This window comes from Oncorhynchus masou, chromosome 6, assembly GCF_036934945.1.
Source record: "Oncorhynchus masou masou isolate Uvic2021 chromosome 6, UVic_Omas_1.1, whole genome shotgun sequence".
NCBI lineage: Eukaryota > Metazoa > Chordata > Actinopteri > Salmoniformes > Salmonidae > Oncorhynchus > Oncorhynchus masou.
The window spans coordinates 6,510,001-6,533,652 of NC_088217.1; the positions used below are offsets into that span (position 1 = coordinate 6,510,001).

Sequence of the window (23,652 nt, forward strand, 5' to 3'; positions counted from 1 at the left end):
TTTAAAATCAGAAATAACAGCCCAAGGTCGGAATGGTTAATTATGGAACGTTCACTGTTGTCATGGTAATGAACTCCAGTGTGGATTTGACCTTGTGTTTTAGGGTATTGTCCTGCTGAAAGGTGAATTCATCTCCCCGTGTCTGGTGGAATGCAGACTGAACTAGGTTTTCCTCTAGGATTTTGTCTGCGCTTAATTCATGAGGCAAAATGGTGGTCACCTAAATAGGCTGGTTTTCTGACCCTACCTTTTTTTAAAGGTAGCTGTGACCAATGGATGCATATCTGTATTCCCAGTCATGTGAAATTCATAGATTAGGGCCTAATGAATTTATTTACATTGACTGAGTTCTTTTATATGAATTGTAACTTAATAAAATCTTTGAAATTGTTGCATGTTTCATTTATATAATGGTTCAGTGTAGGTTAGTATTGTGGAGTAACTACACTGTTGTTGATCCATCTCAAATTTCCTTCCTCCCCAGGAACTGAGTTTGGAAGGACTTCTGTATGTTTGTAGTGAATGGGTGTATTCATAAACTATCCAAAGTGTAATAAATAACTTCACCATACTCAGAGGGGGGTACTAGCTGATGGTCACCGGAAATGTATTCAACGATGATATTGCTTGTGGCCGTAATGTTACCTAATCTCTCTTATGAAGCTCAGCACAGTTCACCAGAGCTGCGTGGACATAGAACTCAATTCAAAACGCTAGCTAATCAAATACTAGCTAGCCTGTTCACCAGAGCTGCGTGGACGTAGGACTCAATTCAAAACGCTAGCTAATCAAACGCTAGCTAGCCTGTTCACCAGAGCTGCGTGGATGTAGGACTCAATTCAAAACGCTAGCTCATCATATAGGCTGGAACAAGGGGCTATTTCCATTCAAAGGTATCTTATGTCTCAACTGCATGGCAATACAGTGTACAGTGGGTACACTCCTCTCCTCTTATTCTTCTCCCAACCTTCTCTCCTCCATGTTCTTCTGCTCGACTGTCTGTCTGATGACTCATCTCTGCTCTCTCTGAGAGCCCTGTGGTAATCCTGCTACAGCAGTCCTCCCCATTCCCTTCTCCTGATATAAACAGTATTTCTCTGCTTCTCTATTCCTCTTCTCCTAACATAAACAGACTCAATTCCTTCTCTCCCGCTTGCTCTCTCTTTTATTCTTCCTCCCTTCTCCTCCTTCTCATAACAGTCTCTCACTCATTCCCCTCTGCTCTCTCTATTACCCCCTGATCCTGTCCTCATAGTGTAGTGCCCTTACTCTGGTTTCTTTGATTCCCTCCTCAGAGCAGTGTGTTAGGATTGCCAGTACCATGCTCAGTAAATAGTATTGACCATAGCTCTAACTAATGAGCTTCCTCTATAAACCTTTAAGTGGCCAGTCTCTGGATACGTACCAAATAGCACCCTATTCCCTATTATAGTGCACTCATTTCGACAAGGACCTATAGGGAATAGGGTGCCATTTTGGACACATGCTCTGTCGGTGTCTACCCCTGTGACCCTGGCGACAACCTTTACAGTCTACAGGTGAAGAAGACATCTCTGGTGGAAAAACAATACTGACTAGAGGAGAAGAAGACATCTCTGGTGGAAAACAATACTGACCAGAGGAGAAGAAGACATCTCTGGTGGAAAACAATACTGACTAGAGGAGAAGAAGACATCTCTGGTGGAAACACAATACTGACCAGAGGAGAAGAAGACATCTCTGGTGGAAAACAATACTGACTAGAGGAGAAGACATCTCTGGTGGAAAAACAATACTGACTAGAGGAGAAGAAGACATCTCTGGTGGAAACACAATACTGACCAGAGGAGAAGAAGACATCTCTGGTGGAAACACAATACTGACCAGAGGAGAAGACATCTCTGGTGGAAACACAATACTGACTAGAGGAGAAGAAGACATCTCTGGTGGAAAACAATACTGACTAGAGGAGAAGACATCTCTGGTGGAAACACAATACTGACCAGAGGAGAAGAAGACATCTCTGGTGGAAAACAATACTGACTAGAGGAGAAGAAGACATCTCTGGTGGAAAACAATACTGACCAGAGGAGAAGACATCTCTGGTGGAAACACAATACTGACCTGGTGGAAAACAATACTGACTAGAGGAGAAGAAGACATCTCTGGTGGAAACACAATACTGACCTGAGGAGAAGAAGACATCTCTGTTGGAAACACAATACTGACCAGAGGAGAAGACATCTCTGGTGGAAAAACAATACTGACTAGAGGAGAAGAAGACATCTCTGGTGGAAACACAATACTGACCAGAGGAGGAGAAGACATCTCTGGTGGAAACACAATACTGACCTGGTGGAAAACAATACTGACTAGAGGAGAAGAAGACATCTCTGGTGGAAACACAATACTGACCTGAGGAGAAGAAGACATCTCTGGTGGAAAACAATACTGACTAGAGGAGAAGAAGACATCTCTGGTGGAAACAATACTGACCAGAGGAGAAAACAATACTGACCAGAGGAGAAGAAGACATCTCTGGTGGAAAACAATACTGACCAGAGGAGAAGAAGACATCTCTGGTGGAAAACAATACTGACCAGAGGAGAAGAAGACATCTCTGGTGGAAAACAATACTGACCAGAGGAGAAGAAGACATCTCTGGTGGAAAACAATACTGACCAGAGGAGAAGAAGACATCTCTGGTGGAAAACAATACTGACCAGAGGAGAAGACATCTCTGGTGGAAAACAATACTGACCAGAGGAGAAGAAGACATCTCTGGTGGAAACACAATACTGACCAGAGGAGAAGAAGACATCTCTGGTGGAAAACAATACTGACCAGAGGAGAAGACATCTCTGGTGGAAAACAATACTGACCAGAGGAGAAGAAGACATCTCTGGTGGAAAACAATACTGACCAGAGGAGAAGACATCTCTGGTGGAAAACAATACTGACCAGAGGAGAAGAAGACATCTCTGGTGGAAAACAATACTGACCAGAGGAGAAGAAGACATCTCTGGTGGAAAACAATACTGACCTGGTGGAAAACAATACTGAGCAGAGAAGAAGAAGACATCTCTGGTGGAAAACAATAATACTGACCAGAGAAGAAGAAGACATCTCTGGTGGAAAACATCTCTGGTGGAAAACAATACTGACCAGAGGAGAAGAAGACATCTCTGGTGGAAAACAATACTGACCAGAGGAGAAGAAGACATCTCTGGTGGAAAACAATACTGACCTGGTGGAAAACAATACTGAGCAGAGAAGAAGAAGACATCTCTGGTGGAAAACAATACTGACCAGAGGAGAAGACATCTCTGGTGGAAAACAATACTGACCAGAGGAGAAGAAGACATCTCTGGTGGAAAACAATACTGACCAGAGGAGAAGAAGACATCTCTGGTGGAAAACAATACTGACCAGAGGAGAAGACATCTCTGGTGGAAAACAATACTGACCAGAGGAGAAGAAGACATCTCTGGTGGAAAACAATACTGACCTGGTGGAAAACAATACTGAGCAGAGAAGAAGACATCTCTGGTGGAAACACAATACTGACCAGAGGAGAGAACTTTAAAAGAGAATATGTCAGTTCAATCCAATAGCCTGAACTTTATTCATCCCAGAGGGGCAACTCTTGGAAGACAAGTGTTTAAACAATATTATATGTGCTATTGAAGTCCACTTCTTTATTGAGTTGCTGTCTGAGCATTTATATTTTTACAAGAGGAGATCTCCTGGCTGGGCTGTATGTGTGGACATAGGCTGTATGCATCCCAAATTTAGGGAATAGGGTGCTATAAGACCCATAGGGATCAAGTCAAACGTAGTGCTCTATGTACTAGGGAATAGAGTGCCATTTGGAACATAAACAAAGCCTTTCCTTCAATCTAGAGAGCTCTACCACTACACTCTGAAAGCCTCTGTCGCTAGACTACACTCTCAAAGCCTCTGTCGCTAGACTACACTCTGGAAGCCTCCGTCGCTAGACTACACTCTGGAAGCCTCCGTCGCTAGGCTACACTCTGGAAGCCTCCGTCGCTAGGCTACACTCTGGAAGCCTCCGTCGCTAGGCTACACTCTGGAAGCCTCCGTCGCTAGGCTACACTCTGGAAGCCTCCGTCGCTAGGCTACACTCTGGAAGCCTCCGTCGCTAGGCTACACTCTGGAAGCCTCCGTCGCTAGGCTACACTCTGGAAGCCTCCGTCGCTAGGCTACACTCTGGAAGCCTCCGTCAAGACAAACAAGACATTTGGAGGGATTTCATCCTGTCACTGTTTTTTCAGGATCTTAGCCAGGGGTGTATATGTTTAAACCTTTTAACAAAGTTGGGATCCTTCACCCAAAAACATCCCTCCCACCCCATAATTTTAATCGCAGTGCATGTGTCGCAAAACATATTATTTTCTGTGTATAGCCTAACTAGACCAGTGTATTTGAAAATTATTCAGACCCTATGACTTTTTCCATATTTTATGTTACAGCTTTATACTAAAATTGATTGAATGTTAGTTTTTTCATCAATCTACACACACTACCCCATAATGACAAAGCGATAACAGGTTCTTAGACATTTTTTCAGATGTATTAAAAATAAAAGTGCCATCCATCATTCTTAAAAGTAAACAAACAAGATTCATCCCTGAGATGTTTCTACAACTTGATTTGAGTCCACCCGTGGTAAATTTAATTGATTGGACATGATTTGGAAAGGCACACACCTGTCTATATAACGGTACCACAGTTGACAGTGCATGTCAGAGCAAAAACCAAGGCTTGAGGTCGAAGGGAGTTTTCCGTAGAACTCAAGAGACAGGATTGTGTCGAGGCACAGATCTGGGGAAGGGTAACAAAATATTTCTGCAGAATTGAAGGTCCCCAAGAACACAGTGGCCTCCATCATTCTTAAATGGAAGAAGTTTGGAAACACCAAGACTCTTCCTCAAGCTGACTGCCTGGGCCAAACTGCACAATCGGGGGAGAAAGACCTTGGTCAGGGAGGTGACCAAGAACTTGATGGTCACTCTGACAGAACTCCAGAGTTCCTCTGTGGACAACCATCTCTGCCGCACTCCACCAATCAGGCCTTTATGGTAGAGTGGCCAGACCTAAGCCACTCCTCGGTAAAAAATTCTCTGGTCTGATGAAACCAAGATTAAACTCTTTGGCCTGAATGCCAAGCGTCATGTCTGGAGGAAACTTGGCGCCATCCCTATGGTGAAGCATGGTGGTGGCAGCATAATGCTGTGGGATGTTTTTTAGCCACAGGGACTGGGAGACTAGTCAAGATTGAGGGAAAGATGAATGGAGCAAAGTACAGAAAGATCCTTGATGAAAACCTGCTCCAGAGCGACCCTAAACACACAGGCAAAATAACACGAGTGGCTTCGGGACAAGTCTCTAAATGTCCTTGAGTGGCCCAGCCAGAGCTCGGACTTGAACCCGATCGAACATCTCTAGAGAGACCTGAAAATAGCTGTTCAGTGACGCTCTCCATCCAACCTGACAGAGCTTGAGAGGATCTGCAGAGAAGAATGGGAGAAACTCTCCAAATACAGGTGTGCCAAGCTTGTAGCGTCATACCCAAGAAGACTCGAGGCTGTAATTGCTGCCAACGGGGCTTCATACATATGTAAATGTAATATTTTAGTTTTTTTAAATGTTTAATACATTGGCTAAAATAATGTTTTTGCCTTTTCATAATGTGGGTAGTGTGTTTTAGATTGATTTAATCCATTTTAGAATAAGGCTGGAATATAACACAATGTGGAAATGTCAAGGGGTCTGAATACTTTCCAAATGCACTGTATATGACTATAAAGGCCTGGAGAAATTCCTGTAATTTAAATAAACTAGAGAAGAAGAGGCTACTGTGGTGAATTTGCAAGGCATGCCAGACAAGACATTGCGAGATGCAGATTACTTAGACAAATGTGCGTAGTTCTGCCTGCCCCTCTCTCTCCCTCCTGCTGGCCTGCCTGCCCCTCTCTCTCCCTCCTGCTGGCCTGCCTGCCCCTCCTCTCTCTCCCTTGTGCTGGCCTGCCTGCCCCTCTCTCTCCCTCCTGCTGGCCTGCCTGCCCCTCCTCTCTCTCCCTCGTGCTGGCCTGCCTGCCACTCCTCTCTCAATTCAATTCAAGGGCTTTATTGGCATGGGAAACATTTGTTAACATTGCCAAAGCAAGTGAGGTAGATAATATATCAAGTGAAAAACAATAAAAATTAACAGTAAACATTACACATACAGAAGTTTCAAAACAATAAAGACATTACAAATGTCATATTATATATATATATATATATATATATATATATATATATATACATACATACATACATACATACATACATACATACATACATACATACATACATACATACATACATACATACATACATACATACATACATACATACATACATACATACATACATACATACACACACACACACACACACACACACACACACACACACACAGTGTATACAGTCTCTCTCGCGCTGGCCTGTCTGCCCCTCCTCTCTCTCCCTTGTGCTGGCCTGCCTGGCCCTCCTCTCTCTCACGCTGGCATGCCTGCCCCTCCTCTCTTTCCCTCGTGCTGGCCTGTCTGCTCTTTCTCTTTGCTAATGATGCAGGTGTGTGTTCAGTCTGTTGCCTTTAGAATATCCTAGTTTATTCATGGGACCAATGTTACCGGGATACAGAGGTATCTACAGGCCAGTCTTGCTTGCACGGGCTACTCTTCGTTGCTGAGTGGGTGGGGGTGTTTTCTGTCTCATATTATGAAAATATAGCTGGGCTACCTGTACCGATGGCACCTTTCGGATTATGATGGTATGTGGCCCTTTGAAAGCGCCTTGGTTACTGGATGTTTGTCTGTCTGTTAGGGTAGGCCACGCCAAGGCATCCTCTGGAGATATGAACAACATTTTACTTGTCTGTAAAGTAGACCTGCTTCCGAGGCAGCAATATCTTCCATCATTCGGCCCCCAGAGTTCTCGAGTGGCTGTGTGCAGGCTGCCTGCTGCAAGACATTTATAAAGAAAGAAAGCACATCCGCAGCACATCAATCAGCAATTGTTGTCAGGGAAACAACAGAACATTCTATGCTGGTGCAGAACTCTATTTTCTGTAAACTCATTTTTGATGCTGTAGTTTTAATTGTTTGAAAAGTGATCAATAGCTGCTATTGACATGTTACTGTAGCTGCGTTCTGTGACTGTGAAGGGTTGGTAGATATGACTTCATTGTCCGGTCCGAGCTGTCCCTCATAGGTAATAGGACCATTGTTCTATGTTGGGAATCGACGAGGAATTTGTATTCTTAAAAAAAAAAATTGTATTTTAACTGAAAACCGATTTTAAAAACCTCTAAATAAATTACAGTTTAAACTTTTAAGCAAAATTGTCCACTTGTCACATCCCTGATCTTAGCCATTGTTTTTTAAAATGTTATCTAGTGGTCATGGTCACTGGCTGTTATCTCTGTCACAGTGGCTCTGACAAGTTTGTGTCGTGTGTGTGCGTGCACATTTTGAGAGTGTTTTTCGTGCGCGACCTAGGGATTGGCACTGTTCATCGAATATCTGAATGGATGTTAGTATTTCGATTACTTGAGTCTGTTCATTACATTTTCTCAAAAAAAAAAAAAGATCATTTTCTTTAAAGAATGTAGTTTTTATTACTGTGATTTGAGCATTCAGCTCTCCCGTCTGCCCTGACATCGGTATCCCCCACACTTCAAATAGCAATGGCAGGTGCTGACCTAACAGAGCTTCCGCTATACCTGACACCGATAAATGCACTTACCAGGAAACCTTATTGTAACAGAATCAGTTCTATCATGGCAAATCAGACTACTGTCTTTTGCTGCTAGCCAAACTACCAGAGAAACGCCTGCTGTTTACCTCCTGCCATGTGCTGTTTACCTCCTGCCAATGCCACGTCATTCTGATTGGTCGAGAGTCGATAACAATTATTTTTATTTTGACTATCCGGATATTCGAAAAGAATGTCATGATATTATTTGAATAGTGAAATAGAATTTTAAATGCTCATCCTTAGTGCGTGTGTTGCGTGTGTTCAACGCACTAATAGTTGTTCCCTCTGCCTCTCAGACATAAGAACTGTTTCTGTCCTTCTCCCCCTGGTGTTATGGTCCAAGTCCAGCGGAGTTGGAACGTGAGAGAGTTTCTCACAGCTCTCTACTTTTAGGTCACAACCCTTGACAGTGGGAGTCTGGGGGGGTGGGCTGTAAGGTGTCTCTTGTGTTGGGAAGGGGTGGCCTGTAGGGTGTCTCTTGTGTCTGGGGGGGGGGCATGTAAGGTGTCTCTTGTGTCAAGGGGTGAGACGAGGGGGGTGGCCTGTAAGGTGTCTCTTGTGTTGGGGGGTGGCCTGTAGGGTGTGTCTTGTATCTGGGGGGGGGGGGCTGTAAGGTGTCTCTTGTGTCAAGGGGTGAGACGAGGGGGGGGTGGCCTGTAGGGTGTGTCTCGTGTCAAGGGGTGAGACGAGGGGGGGGGGGTGGCCTGTAGGGTGCCTCTCGTGTCAAGGGGTGAGACGAGGGGGACAGGGGGTTGTTATGTGGTGTTATTAGTGTAATCAGGGTGTCTCATTTAAAGACAACTCAAGTCTCTCTCTCAGCAGCCGATTTCTGTCAAAACATTTTTGAATATTTTGAAGCAAAAATATATAATTAAACACATGTAAATCGAGTTGTGTTACAGATTTACATTTTCACCTTTTTTGATAAGCTCTATTTCCTGTTGATATTAACACTGAGTGCTCTTGGCAAATAATTAGTACTCCTTGGTTGCACCTTTATAATGGTTCCCTTTTTACAGTGCACTACTTTTGACCAGGGCTCTGGTCCAAAGTCCCTTTTATAAGGGAAAAGGGTGCCATTTAGGATACATATTTGGCAGTGTGTAGGGAAGAGAGTGATTACGGTGGGAAGACTGGACACTGGGGCCAAGCTGCTCATGTTGAGTCGACAATCTGTTGTCTCACATGGAAACCTGGTGCAAAGACGTCAGCAACACATAGACCTCCACTGCTGGATGGACGGCATCACCGTGATATCTCTGGAATCTAGATTTGCTGATATCATTTTATGGGTGAATTTTTATGATGTCACTGTCAGCTGAAGAAGATGCAGCGCCACAGCAACTGTCTTACCAGCTCCTGACCAATCCTGCTATTAGAAAAAATATATATATATTTCCAGGGCCCGAAAAACAGCTTCTGGACATTTTAGAACAGCGATCAATAACCTCGATTTGGATCAACATTCCTATTTCAATGAATCAACGAAGCTCTGTACGTTCTGCGGACCAGGCCGTAATCCCCCGGGAATCGGGAAGAGGACGCGGAGGTAAAGGAGACCGGTGAGGCGGCATCTTGACGAGACTGTCGGCGAGCAAATAGACCGCCATTGCCCTTTTTTTGTGTTTTATTGGTGAACGTGCATTCAGAACAACCTGGATGAACCTCAATCTAGAATATTCTATCAACGGGACCTGAAAAACTGTAATAGCCTATGTTTCTCAGAGTTGTGGCTGAATGAGGACATTGATAATATACAGTGAGGTTTTCTTTGCGTCGTTAAGACCGGACGGCAGACTCCGGTAAGACAAAAGGGAGAAGGGGTGAGCCGGTCTGTTCAGGAAGTCTGACATTTTTGTACGCCTGAGTTAGTAAACCTCATGATAAGCTGTAGACCAGTGGTTCCCAAACGTTTTATAGTCCCGTACCCCCTTCAAACATTCAACCTCCAGCTGTACCCCCTCTAGCACCAGGGTCAGCGCACTCTCAAATATGTTTTTTTTTTGCCATCATTGTAAGCCTGCCACACACACACAATACGATACATTTATTTAACATAAGAATGAGTTTTGTCACAACGCGGCTTGGGGGAAGTGATAAAGACCTCTTATAGGACCAGAGCACAAATAATAATAATCATTCATTTTGCTCTTTATTTAACCATCTTACATATAAAACCTTATTTGTTCATCGAACAATTGTGAATAACTCACCACAGGTTAATGAGAAGGGTGTGGTTGAAAGGATGCACATAACTCTGCAATGTTGGGTTGTATTGGAGAGAGTCTCAGTCTTAGATACATTTCCACACACAGTCTGTGCCTGTATTTAGTTTTCATGCTAGTGAGGGCCGAGAATCCACTCTCTTCATACGTACATGGTTGCAAAGGGCATCAGTGTCTTAACAGTGCGATTTGCCAAGGCAGGATACTCTGAGTGCAGCCCAATCCAGAAATCTGGCAGTGGCTTCTGATTTAAATTCAATTTTCACAGAACCGCTTGTTGCAATTTCAATGAGGCTCTCTTGTTCAGATATCAGTAAGTGGACTGGAGGCATCCGTTTCGGGAAAGTACCTGTGTAATTGCGCACCCAGCTCACTCGTGCTTCGCTATATCACATTTGACATTGTCCGTAAGCTTCAGTTCATTTGCACACAAAAAAATCGTACAATGATGGAAAGACCTGTGTGTTGTCCTTGTTAATGCAGACAGAAAAAGAGCTCCAACTTCTTAATCAAAGCCTCAATTTTGTCCTGCACATTGAATATAGTTAACCTCTTACATCTATGGGGGCGCTATTTCATTTTTGGATGAAAAACGTTCCCGTTTTAAACAAGATATTTTGTCACAAAAAGATGCTCGACTATGCATATAATTGATACCATTCGAAAGAAATCACTCTGACGTGTCCAGAAATACCAAGATATTCTCTGTGCGTGCCCTAGAACGTGAGCTTCAGGCAAAACCAAGATGAGATGGCATCCAGGAAATGACAAGGATTTTTGAGGCTCTGTTTTCCATTGTCTCCTTATATGGCTGTGAATGCGAGAGGAGTGAGTCAACCCTTTCTGTCGTTTCCCCAAGGTGTCTGCAGCATTGTGACGTATTTGTGGGCAGATCGTTGGAAGATTGACCATAAGAGACCACATTTACCAGGTGTCCGCCCGGTGTCCTGCGCCGAAATTGGTGCGCAAAAGTCACCTGCCAGTATTTTTCCATGCGATACAGAGAGGAAAGCAAGCTTCCACGAACTGCATATCAATGAAGAGATATGTGAAAAAACACCTTGAGGATTGATTCCAAACAACGTTTGCCATGTTTCGGTCAATATTATGTAGTTAATCCGGAAAAAGTTTTACGTTGTAGGTGACTGAATTTTCGGTTCGTTTCGGTAGCCAGACGCAATGTAGAAAACGGAACGATTTCTCCTACACACAGACGCTTTCAGGAAAAACTGCGCATTTGGTATGTAACTGAGAGTCTCCTCATTGAAAACATCAGAAGCTCTTCAAAGGTAAATGATTTTATTTATTTGGTTATCTGGTTTTTGTGAAAATGTTGCGTGCTAAATGCTACTCAAAATGCTATGCTAGCTTTGCATACTCTTACACAAATTAGTCAATTTCTATGGTTCAAAAGCATATTTTGAAAATCTGAGATGACAGTGTTGTTAAGAAAAGGCTAAGCTTGAGGGCAGACGCATTATTTTCATTTTATTTGCGATTTTCAGAAATCGTTAACGTTGCGTTATGCTAATGAGCCTGAGGCTTTAGTCACAAACCCGGATCCGGGATGGGGAGTTTCAAGAAGTTAAGGAGAGTCCCTGTAATCCTAGATTCAAATCATTCAGGCAAGAAATAACATCACCCAGATAGGCCAGTCGTGGGAGGAACTCGTCATCTTGCAAGCGGTCAGACAAGTGAAAATTATGGTCAGTAAAGAAAACGTTAAACTTGTCTCTCAAAAAACAAAGCGGGTTAATACTCCTTGATAACCAGCGCACTTCTGTATGTTGTAAAAGTGTCACATGGTCGCTGCCCATACCATTACATAAAGCAGAATATACACGAGAGTTCAGGGGCCTTGCTTTAACCAACTTTACCATTTTCACTGTAGTGTCCAAAATGTCTTTCAAGCTGTCAGGCATTCCCTTGGCAGCAAGAGCCTCTAGGTGGATGCTGCAGTTGACCCAAGTGGTGTTGGGGAGCAACTGCTTGCACGCGTTACCACTCCCCTATGTCTCCCTGTCATGACTTTTGCGCCATCAGTACAGATGCCAACATACCAAAACAACCAAAGTCCACTTGATGTCACAAAGATGTCCAGTACTTAAACAAATATCCTCTCATGTTGTCCTGGTTTGCAGAAGAGGATGTCTTCCTTAATTGACCCCCCCCATAAACGTAACGGACATATACCAGGAGCTGTGCCAGGCCCGCCACGTCTGTTGACTCATCCAGCTGTAACGCATATAATTCACTGGCTTGTATGCGAAGCAGTAATTGTTTCTTGCCAGGTCAATGATGTGTCGTGAAACAGTGTTGTTTGATGAAGGCGTTGTCTGTGTAGTTTTTTTGGCCTTTTCCCCCAGCATTGTCCCAGCCATATCCACGGCAGCAGGAAGAATTAAGTCCTCCACAATAGTATTGGGCTTGCCTGTCCTCGCCACTTGGTAGCTCACCATATAAGACACTTCTAGTCCCTTATTATCAATGGTATCTGTTGCTTTTATACATGTCTTACTACTCGAAAGTTGTCTTTATTCTCTCAAAAACTCCCTTGGCTTATTTTTCAAATTGTCATGTTTCATTTCTAAATGTCTGCAAGAGTGAAGGTTTCCCGCGAGAGTAACGGTTAATGTGATTGGATGTTAACTTCTTGAAACTCCCCAAACCGGATCCGGGTTTGTGACTAAGCCTCAGGCTCATTAGCATAACGCAACGTTAACGATTTCTGAAAATCGCAAATAAAATTAAAATAATGCGTTTGCTCTCAAGCTTAGCCTTTTCTTAACAACACTGTCATCTCAGATTTTCAAAATATGCTTTTGAACCATAGAAATTGACTAATTTGTGTAAGAGTATGCAAAGCTAGCATAGCATTTTGTGTAGCATGTAGCACGCAACATTTTCACAAAAGCCAGATAACCAAATAAATAAAATCATTTACCTTTGAAGAGCTTCTGATGTTTTCAATGAGGAGACTCCCAGCCACATACCAAATGCGCAGTGTTTCCTGAAAGCGTCTGTGTGTAGGAGAAATCGTTCCGTTTTCTACATTGCGCCTGGCTACCGAAACGAACCGAAAATGCAGTCACCTACAACGTGAAACTTTTTCCGGATTAACTACATAATATCGACCGAAACATGGCAAACGTTGTTTGGAATCAATCCTCAAGGTGTTTTTTCACATATCTCTTCATTGACATGCAGTTCGTGGAAGCTTGCTTCTCTCTCTGTGCCCCATGGAAAAATACTGGCAGGTGACTTTTGCGCACCAATTTCGGCGCAGGACACCGGGCGGACACGTGGTAAATGTGGTCTCTTATGGTCAATCTTCCAACGATCTGCCTACAAATACGTCACAATGCTGCAGACACCTTGGGGAAACGACAGAAAGGGCAGACTCATTCCTCTTGCGTTCACAGCCATATAAGGAGATCATGAAAGACAGAGCCTCAAAAATCCTTGTCATTTCCTGGATGCCAAGTCATCTTGGTTTTGCCTGAAGCTCACGTTAAAGGGCACGCACAGAGAAGATATTTGTATTTCTGGACACGTCAGAGTGTTTTCTTTCGAACAGTAGCAATTATATGCATAGTCGAGCATCTTTTTGTGACAAAATATCTTGTTTAAAACGGGAACGTTTTTCTTCCAGAAATGAAATAGCGCCACCATAAGTGTAAGAGGTTAACTATTTGACATTGTGTTGTTATTTCGTTATTAAACACTAGATGGTTTAATTTCATATTCGGCAGTGAAACGAGGCTACTCAGGTGAGGGGGGGGGGAAACCTCACCAAAATGTATAGCCCCATTAGAAAATATAAATGTACTGTTTGAAAATGTGAATACAAAAAAAATGTGAATCACATTTACTTGGCATACCCCCGATGGTGTTGCTCGTCCCCGGCGGCTTACCCCCGACGGTGTTGCTCGTCCCCGGCGGCTTACCCCCGACGGTGTTGCTCGTCCCCGGCGGCTTACCCCCGACGGTGTTGCTCGTCCCTGAGTTTACTTGGCATACCCCCGACGGTGTTGCTCGTCCCGGAGTTTACTTGGCTTACCCCCGACGGTGTTGCTCGTCCCCGACGGCTTACCCCCGACGGTGTTGCTCGTCCCCGGCGGCTTACCCCCGACGGTGTTGCTCGTCCCTGAGTTTACTTGGCATACCCCCGACGGTGTTGCTCGTCCCTGAGTTTACTTGGCGTACCCCCGACGGTGTTGCTCGTCCCTGAGTTTACTTGGCATACCCTCGACGGTGTTGCTCGTCCTCGAGTTTACTTGGCGTACCCCCGACAGTGTTGCTCGTCCCTGAGTTTACTTGGCTTACCCCCGACGGTGTTGCTCGTCCCCGACGGCTTACCCCCGACGGTGTTGCTCGTCCCCGACGGCATACCCCCAACGGTGTTGCTCGTCCCTGAGTTTACTTAGCATACCCCCGACGGTGTTGCTCGTCCCTGAGTTTACTTGGCATACCCCCGACGGTGTTGCTCGTCCCCGACGGCATTCCCCCGACGGTGTTGCTCGTCCCCGACGGCATTCCCCCGACGGCATACCCCCGATGGTGTTGCTCGTCCCCGAGTTTACTTGGCATACCCCCGACGGTGTTGCTCGTCCCCGACGGTGTTGCTAGTCCTCGAGTTTACTTGGCGTACCCCCGATGGTGTTGCTCGTCCCCGAGTTTGGGAATATCTGAACTGGAACTACAATTTATCTGCAGGCCCCTACTATATGAACTACAATTTATCGGCAGGCCCCTACTATATGAACTACAGTTTATCGGCAGGCCCCTACTATATGAACTACAGTTGAAGTCAGAAGTTTACATACGCCTTAGCCAAATACATTTAAACTCAGTTTTTTCACAATTCCTGACATTTAATCCTAGTAAAAATTCCCTGTCTTAGGTCAGTTAGGATCACCACTTTATTTTAAGGATGTGAAATGTCAGAATAATAGTCGAGGATGATTTCAGCTTTTTCTTTCATCACATTCCCAGTGGGTCAGAAGTTTACGTACACTCAATTAATATTCGGTAGCATTGACTTTAAATTGTTTAACTTTGGTCAAACGTTTTGGGTAGCCTTTCCGCAAGCTTCCCACAATAAGTTGGGTGAATTTTGGCCCATTCCTCCTGACAGAGCTGGTGTAACTGAGTCAGGGTTGTAGGCCTCCTTGCTCGCACACGCTTTTTCAGTTCTGCCCCTAAATTTTCTATAGGATTGAGTTCAGGGCTTTGTGATGTCCACTCCAATACCTTGACTTTGTTGTCCTTAAGCCATTTTTTTCCACAACTTTGGAAGTATGCCTGGGGTCATTGTCCATTTGGAAGACCCATTTGCGAGCAAGCTTTAACATCCTGACTGATGTCTTGAGATGTTGCTTCAATATATCCACATAATGTTCCTACCTCATGAAGCCCTCTATTTTGTGAAGTGCACCAGTCCCTCCTGCAGCAAAGCACCCCCACAGCATGATGCTGCCACCCCCGTGCTTCACGGTTAGGATGGTGTTCTTCAGCTTGCAAGCCTCCCCTTTTTCCTCCGAACATAACAATGGTCATTATGGCCAGACATTTCTATTTTTGTTTCAACAGACCAGAGAACATTTCTCCAAAAGTATGATCTTTGTCCCCATGTGCAGTTGCAAACCGTAGTCTGGCTTTTTTATTTGTGGTTTTGGAGCAGTGGCTTCTTCGTTGATGAGCGGCCTTTCGGGTTATGTCGATATAGGATTCGTTTTACTGTGCATATAGATACTTTTGTACCTGTTTCCTCCAGCATCTTTACATGGTCCTATAGATGAACGTGGTACCTTCAGGCGTTTGGAAATTGCTCCCATGGACGAACAGACTTGTGGAGGTCTACAATTCTTTTCTGAGGTCTTGGCTGATTTCTTTTGATTTTCCAATGATGTCAAGCAAAGAGGCACTGAGTTTGAAGGGAGGCCTTGAAATACATCTACAGGTACACCTCCAATTGACTCACATTATGTCAATTAGCCTATCAGAAGCTTCTAAAGCCATTACATTTTCTGGAATTTTCCAAGCTGTTTAAAGGCACAGTAAATTTAGTGTATGTACACTTCTGACCCACTGGAATTGTGATACAGTGTATTATAAGTGAAATCATCTATAGGGAAACAATTGTTGGAAAAATAACTTGTATCATGCTCAAAGTAGATGCCCTAACCGACTTGGCAAAACTATAGTTTTTTTAACAAGAAATTTGTGGAGTGGTTGAAAAACGAGTTTTAATGACTCCAACCTAAGTGTATGTAAACTTCTGACTTCAACTGTATATCTGTCGTGCCCCTACTGCCTGAACTATGTCTGTCGGGCTCCTACTGCCTGAACTATGTCTGTCGGGCCCCTACTGCCTGAAGTGTGTCTGTAGGGCCCCTACTACCTAAACTGTCTGTAGGGCCCCTACTACCTAAACTGTCTTTTGGGCCCCTGCTGCCTGAAGTGTGTCTGTAGGGGCCCTGCTGCCTGAAGTGTGTCTGTAGGGGCCCTGCTGCCTGAAGTGTGTCTGTAGGGGCCCTGCTGCCTGAAGTGTGTCTGTAGGGGCCCTGCTGCCTGAACTTGTCCAATAAGAACAGTCATTTTAAAATATGTCTTCTGCTTTCATGCCTGGTGAGCATTCGGGACCTACTTTCCAACCCAGGGTGTAATGGAGTCACTGTGATGCACAGTCTCTCTCTGTTAACCCTTCTGAAGCAGACAGCCAGTGTTTTATCTCCTTCCTCACCTGTTTGTGGTTCTGTCACAAATGGCATCCTGTTCCCTACGTTAACCAGACTGCCCTGTTCAAAAGTAGTGTTCTAAAAAAGGGAATAGGGTGCCATTTGGAATGCGCCCAGTGGTCTACAACAAGACTGTCACGTGGTCACTTACCACTTTCCTTTAGTATCTCTAGATTCGCTGTCATCATCTCCGATCTACCAGGGTGGCCCTAGCATGAAATGGGAATTATGCCACCCTGCCTATTTTTAAAACACTTCTATTTCGTCCCAGTGTTTTGCATGCACAAACAAATGCATACATGGTATACGTTTCGCCATAGCGATGGTTGTTTATAAGTACAATGTGAATTGACTGAGAGGTGTCTGCATGGAGAAATGCATAGTGCTTTACTAATGGACCATGTAGCCTGTACAGTTCTATGAGTCCTAAACAGACGCTGTCAAGATTGATAAAAAAAAAATGTTTTAATTGTTTATTTTTTCTGCATTGTCTGCATGCACGGAGAATAAAAATGTGTTCTTAACTGACTCACCTAGTTAAATAAATCAATAAAATATATGTATGTAGGCAGGATACAGTTCTATAAGTAGAATGTATATATCTATAGTAGTAGTAGTATAATGTAAACTGACAGAAGCTGTCAGTGTCTATTTGTGGTCCGTGTTAAATCCATCGCACTCTGACATTAGTCCTTTTAATGTTGTAAATTTAGTCCAGACTTTCCGCATTGCTGTCGCCGACCGCCAAAGGCTCACATGCCTCCAAGGTGATGCAAATTAAGCCGAAAGGGCCGAGGTCAAACCGGACAAAATGATGTCACTGTTGTTGACCGGCCAGAGCCGTAGATAGACTTCAGGGTGGTAGACATTAAGAAGGGCAAAGCAATAACTAAATCTACTGAATACTGCTGAAAAGCATTTCATGTTCATTATTTTTTTTTAGCACTGCCAGTCAGGAGGATACAGACAGCTCGAGAGGTAGCCTATGCTTAGATAAGCAGAAAAATATATAAATATATATAGAAACTGCACGCAGAGACATTAAACATGTTTAGTTAATCTGACTCCGGGGAGGTAAAGGGGTCCATTGCTGAAATCCCCAAGTATCCATTTAAACCTTTTTGTACCCTTTTTATGTCTTAACTCTCACAATGTATAACAGAGCAGACCGTACTAAGACGGGAGTATCAATCAACATGATTGAGGAAGACGTATGTTTCAGTTTGTCGCGGTCGCGGTACCACGTTCTGCTAGCATCATTTTAGCCACAGACTTTATGTGCTAGCTGTCTTGTCTGTGTTTTTATAAATATGCAAGGAGCATAAAAATATGTATTTGTATAAGGAATTGGCTATTCGTTCTCATTCGGGGGGAATAAGAATGTTCTTTTTCAGGTCGGCCACTTGATTTCAACATCTGTTGACGGATAGAATAGTAGAATACACAAGGTGCAATTTCTAAACGTGGTTGTGTGTCAGCAGGGTTTCCTCTTATGTCAGCCACTGATAGTCACTAAATTAACCCTGTGTTTAGGTTGGTAAGTTAGTCTAGCGGCCAGCTACCTACCCACACTGTACCCACACCTTACCCACTCACCCTGTACCCACCCACCCACACTACCCAACCACACTGTAAACCCAGCCACACTGTACCCACACCTTACCCACCCACCCTGTACCCACCCACCCACACTACCCAACCACACTGTAAACCCAGCCACACTGTACCCACCCTGTACCCCCCCCCACCCACCCACACATTTCTCATTATCTCACTACTATGGGCCAGTTGTCAGTACTATGGGCCAGTTGGCGGCATTCTCTGTTTAGCTAGCTGTTTAGCTAGCTGTTTAGCTAGCTGTTTAGCAAGCTGTTTAGCAGTCTTAACCTCTCTGGCCCACCTGGGACGCAACCGCACCCCCTGCCAACAATAAATGCAAATGCGCTATGCCAAATGCTAATAGCACTCGTTAAAACTCAAACTTTCATTAAAATTCACATGCAGGGTACTCAATTCAAGCTACACTCGTTGTGAATCTAGCCAACGAGTCAGATTTGTAAAATGCTTTTCGGCGAAAGCTTGAGAAGCTATTATCTGATAGCAGGCAACACCCCGAAATACCAGAAGGGGACGTAAACAAAGGAATTAGCATAGCCGGCGCTACAAAAAACGCAGAAATAAAATATAAAACATTCATTACCTTTGACGAGATTCTTTGTTGGCACTCCTATATGTCCCATAAACATCACAATTGGGTATTTATTTTCGATTAAATCGGTCCTTGTGTACCCAAAATGTCCATTTATGAAGACCGTCATATCCAGGAAAAACACATTTTTTTAAACGCGACGTTATTTTTTTACAATTAAAAAAGTTGTCTATAAACTTTGACAAAACACTTCAAACTACTTCTGTAATCCAACTTTAGGTATTACTAAACGTTAATAAACGATCAAATTGATCACGGAGCGATCTGTATTCCATAGGCACAAGTTTGGGAAACGTAGCCAACTTTTCCGGTTCCATTGTTTACAGCTGTGGACTTGACAACCGGATGTGGCTATTACTCAGATGACCAACGATTTAGTTGAATCGAAATCACAACACTGGCGACATCGTGTGGAAGCTATAGGAACTGTATTCTCAGCCTTAAGTAGTTTTCCTTCCAATAGACAATACATGGACTGGCGGATTGATTTTTTTCTCCGTCGATTTAGTGACCAGGTTTTCTGGCGATTTTGACCACGGAACTCGTTCTGTTATAGTCACAGACACCATTGAACCAGTTCTAGAAACTTCAGAGTGTTTTCTATGCACACATACTAATCATATGCATATACTATATTCCTGGCATGAGCAGCAGGACGTTGAAATGTTGCGCGATTTTTAACAGAATGTTGAAAAAAGTAGCCCGATCTCGAAGAGGTTTTATGGCTTGTTCAGGTTCCTGTTGGTTCCAGACTTGGTGCACTGGTACTGCTTGCTGTTAAGTAGCAGAGTAAACAGTATATGACTTGGGTGGCTGGAGTCTTTGAAATGTTTTGTGACTTCCTCTGAAACCGCCTGGTAAAGAGGTGCTGGGTGGCAGGAAGCTTGGCCCCAGCTATGTACTGGGGTCGTAGGTCGTGTGCACTACCCTCTGTAGCGCCTTGCAGTCGGATGCCGAGCATTTGTCACACCAGGCAGCGATGCAGCCAGTCAACATGCTCTCTGGAAAACAGACCCCTGTGCTGTTTTAACAATTGATTAGCCTATATTTGGGAAAGCTTCTATTGTTGAATGGAAAAGACATCACCTGTCAGATTAATAATCCAGTAGGCCGGTGAGTCAGATGGAGCTATCTGTTTGTTCTGTTACGTGGACAAGGAGTCCCGATTGGCTCTCTGCAGATTAACCTACAGATCCATACATTTAATTTTTCCGCTGTAAGATTTCAGGTGTGTCAATTCAATTCAAGGGCTTTATTGGCATGGGAAACATGTGTTAACATTGCCAAAGCAAGTGAGGTAGGTAATATATAAAGTGAAATAAACAATAAAAATTAACAGTAGACATCACACAGACAGAAGTTTCAAAACAATAAAGACATTACAAATGTCATTATATATATACATATATATATATATATATATATATATATATATATACATACATACATACATACATACATACATACATACATACATACATACATACATACATACAGTGTTTTAACAATGTATATATATATATATATACATACAGTGTTTTAACAATGTACAAATGGTAAAGGACACAAGATAAAATAAATAAGCATAGATATGGGTTGTATTTACAATGGTGTGTCTCTCTCATAATGCTTGGCCTACACTGAGACACTGCAGACTCCTATGTCCTAAAGTTGTTGTTTTAAAGTGTATCTGTAACTCAAACATCCCCCTACTTACAGAGAGTAGCTAAGCCGAGACCTACACTGAGACTTATACATATTAATATAGGGCCAGTAACCGAAAGGTCGTTGGTTTGAATCCCGGGGCCGAAGAGCTGAAAATAAATAAATCAATCTGTCGCTGTGCCCTTGAGCAAGGAACTGAAACCATAATTGGGGGCAGTGGACATTGGTGACCCTGGCCGTGACCCCACTCCCTGCACTTGGCTCAGGGAGAGTTACGATACGCAAGAAAGACATTTTCATTCAAAACACTTGTACAAGTGTGTAACAGGACAAATTTAAGCACCCCAGCATTATTAGAATTATATTTTACGAGGTAGTTGGACTTTATGAGGAATTATATTTTCCAGGTCATGTGGCCTTGACGTGTGTGCTGTTCTTGTGTTGTTGTTGTTGGGGGGGAATGTATGGCTGCGTTCCCAAATGTCACCCTATTCCCTATATAGTGTCTTATGGGCTCTTGTCAAAGTAGTGCACTATATAGTGAATCAGTTTGGATGCTGTCGGAGCCCTGGGATGGGAAATACTTCAAATGCTGTTCTGCTTACGACTAGTTCACGCACTCAATTAACCCTCTCGATTTCTCGCGCTCTCCCTCCCTCTCTCTCTCGCGCTCTCCCTCCCTCTCTCTCGCGCTCTCCCTCCCTCTCTCTCGCGCTCTCCCTCCCTCTCTCTCACTCTCCCTCCCTCTCTCTCGCACTCTCCCTCCCTCTCTCTCGCGCTCTCCCTCCCTCTCTCTCGCGCTCTCCCTCCCTCTCTCTCGCGCTCTCCCTCCCTCTCTCTCACGCTCTCCCTCCCTCTCTCTCGCGCTCTCCCTCTCTCTCTCGTGAGTGATAAATGTCAACGATCCCAAATGTGTTTAAACGTCACACCCCTAATAAGGCCTGAATAAGGAACAATTCTGCCTGACGTTGTTCTCTTCTCTCTCCGTCTTTCTTTCCCCACCCTGCCTCACATCTCTCAGGTGGCTGTCGTAGGTGTGACGTCATCGCCCGGTGCTCTTCATCGAGGAGCCGGGATCTGATTGGTCCGATTGGGTTGCGGTTGGCGGGCTGGCTCCTCCCCCTCCCGGCGGCAGCGTGCGTTCCCAGCTGCCTCCCTGCACCCCACGCTCGCCCGGCCTGCTCGCCCATGCCCCCGCCACCCCCACCAGGCCCTCCAACGCCATGTGCCTTCCCCACACCATGGAAGCAGCAATGGGGAAGCACGGAGCGAGTCAGGCAGGGTTAGGCCTCGGGGGGCTGGGCCAGGGGGGACGGCGGTGTGGAGGGGTACCACTAGAGCCCTTCGTACACCAGGTGGGAGGGCACACCAGTATGATGCGTTACGACGACCACACGGTGTGTAAACCCCTCATCAGCCGCGAGCAACGGTTCTACGAGTCGCTGCCTCCTGAGATGAAGGAGTTTACAGCAGAGTACAAAGGTAAGAGGAGGAACAGACACACACACACACACACACACACACACACACGTCAGAACCAAGCACTGGTAGTGTAATGTTACCTGACATGCTCTTAGTTAAACACACGTCAATCATCCATCCATCCATTCAGCCATCCGTTCATCCATCTGTTCGTCCGTCCATCCATTCATTCATCTGTTCATCAATTCATTCATCTGTTCATCCCATCTATTCATCCGTCCATCCATTCATTCATTCTGACCCAGTACAAAGGTGGGAGGAATGTTCCAATGTCAAATGAATGTCCCTCTGTTCGGATGATGAAAGTGAGTTGAGAGAGAGAACCGGAGCGCTCCTGCCTCGTGCCATGAAAAGCACTGTGGTTCATCACATGCTGACCGAGGTGCCGCTGTGCAACAGTTCAGGGAGTGTTGTGCCACGCAAAACAACCAAAATCACACTGGCAAAGGTATTACTGTCAGATGGCGACACTCCTACCCCTCCTAGGGTCCCTCCACTCCTACCCCTCCTAGGGTCCCTCCACTCCTACCCCTCCTAGGGTCCCTCCACTCCTATCCCTCCTAGGGTCCCTCCACTCCTACCCCTCCTAGGGTCCCTCCACTCCTATCCCTCCTAGGGTCCCTCCACTCCTACCCCTCCTAGGGTCCCTCCACTCCTATCCCTCCTAGGGTCCCTCCACTCCTATCCCTCCTAGGGTCCCTCCACTCCTATCCCTCCTAGGGTCCCTCCACTCCTACCCCTCCTAGGGTCCCTCCACTTCTAGGGTCCCTCCACTCCTATCCCTCCTAGGGTCCCTCCACTCCTATCCCTCCTAGGGTCCCTCCACTCCTATCCCTCCTAGGGTCCCTCCACTCCTAGGGTCCCTCCCCTCCTAGGGTCCCTCCACACCTACCCCTCCTAGGGTTCCTCCACTCCTACCCCTCCTAGGGTCCCTCCTCTCCTACCCCTCCTAGGGTCCCTCCACTCCTATCCCTCCTAGGGTCCCTCCACTCCTATCCCTCCTAGGGTCCCTCCACTCCTACCCCTCCTAGGGTCCCTCCACTCCTATCCCTCCTAGGGTCCCTCCACTCCTACCCCTCCTAGGGTCCCTCCACTCCTACCCCTCCTAGGGTCCCTCCACTTCTAGGGTCTCTCCACTCCTACCCCTCCTAGGGTCCCTCCACTCCTACCCCTCCACTAGGGTCCCTCCACTCCTACCCCTCCTAGGGTCCCTCCACTCCTACCCCTCCTAGGGTCCCTCCACTCCCAGGGTCCCTCCCCTCCTAGGGTCCCTCCACACCTACCCCTCCTTGGGTCCCTCCACTCCTATCCCTCCTAGGGTCCTCCACTCCTACCCCTCCTAGGGTCCCTCCACTCCTATCCCTCCTAGGGTCCCTCCACTCCTACCCCTCCTAGGGTCCCTCCACTCCTATCCCTCCTAGGGTCCCTCCACTCCTATCCCTCCTAGGGTCCCTCCACTCCTATCCCTCCTAGGGTCCCTCCACTCCTACCCCTCCTAGGGTCCCTCCACTCCTATCCCTCCTAG

General features: G+C 45.2%; 1 protein-coding gene across 3 annotated transcripts in view; it reads left to right on the plus strand.

Annotated features, from left to right (window-relative positions):
• The window catches only part of LOC135541317 (inositol hexakisphosphate kinase 1-like), a 97,497-nt gene that overhangs the window by 21,223 nt on the left and 52,622 nt on the right, over positions 1 to 23,652 (plus strand). For all 3 annotated transcript variants that reach the window (XM_064967474.1, XM_064967476.1, XM_064967475.1), the window contains exon 2: positions 21,667 to 22,127. In XM_064967474.1, the coding sequence (XP_064823546.1) occupies positions 21,869 to 22,127 (259 nt within the window). In that variant the 5' untranslated portion in view covers positions 21,667 to 21,868. The remainder of the gene's footprint in view (positions 1 to 21,666; positions 22,128 to 23,652) is intronic.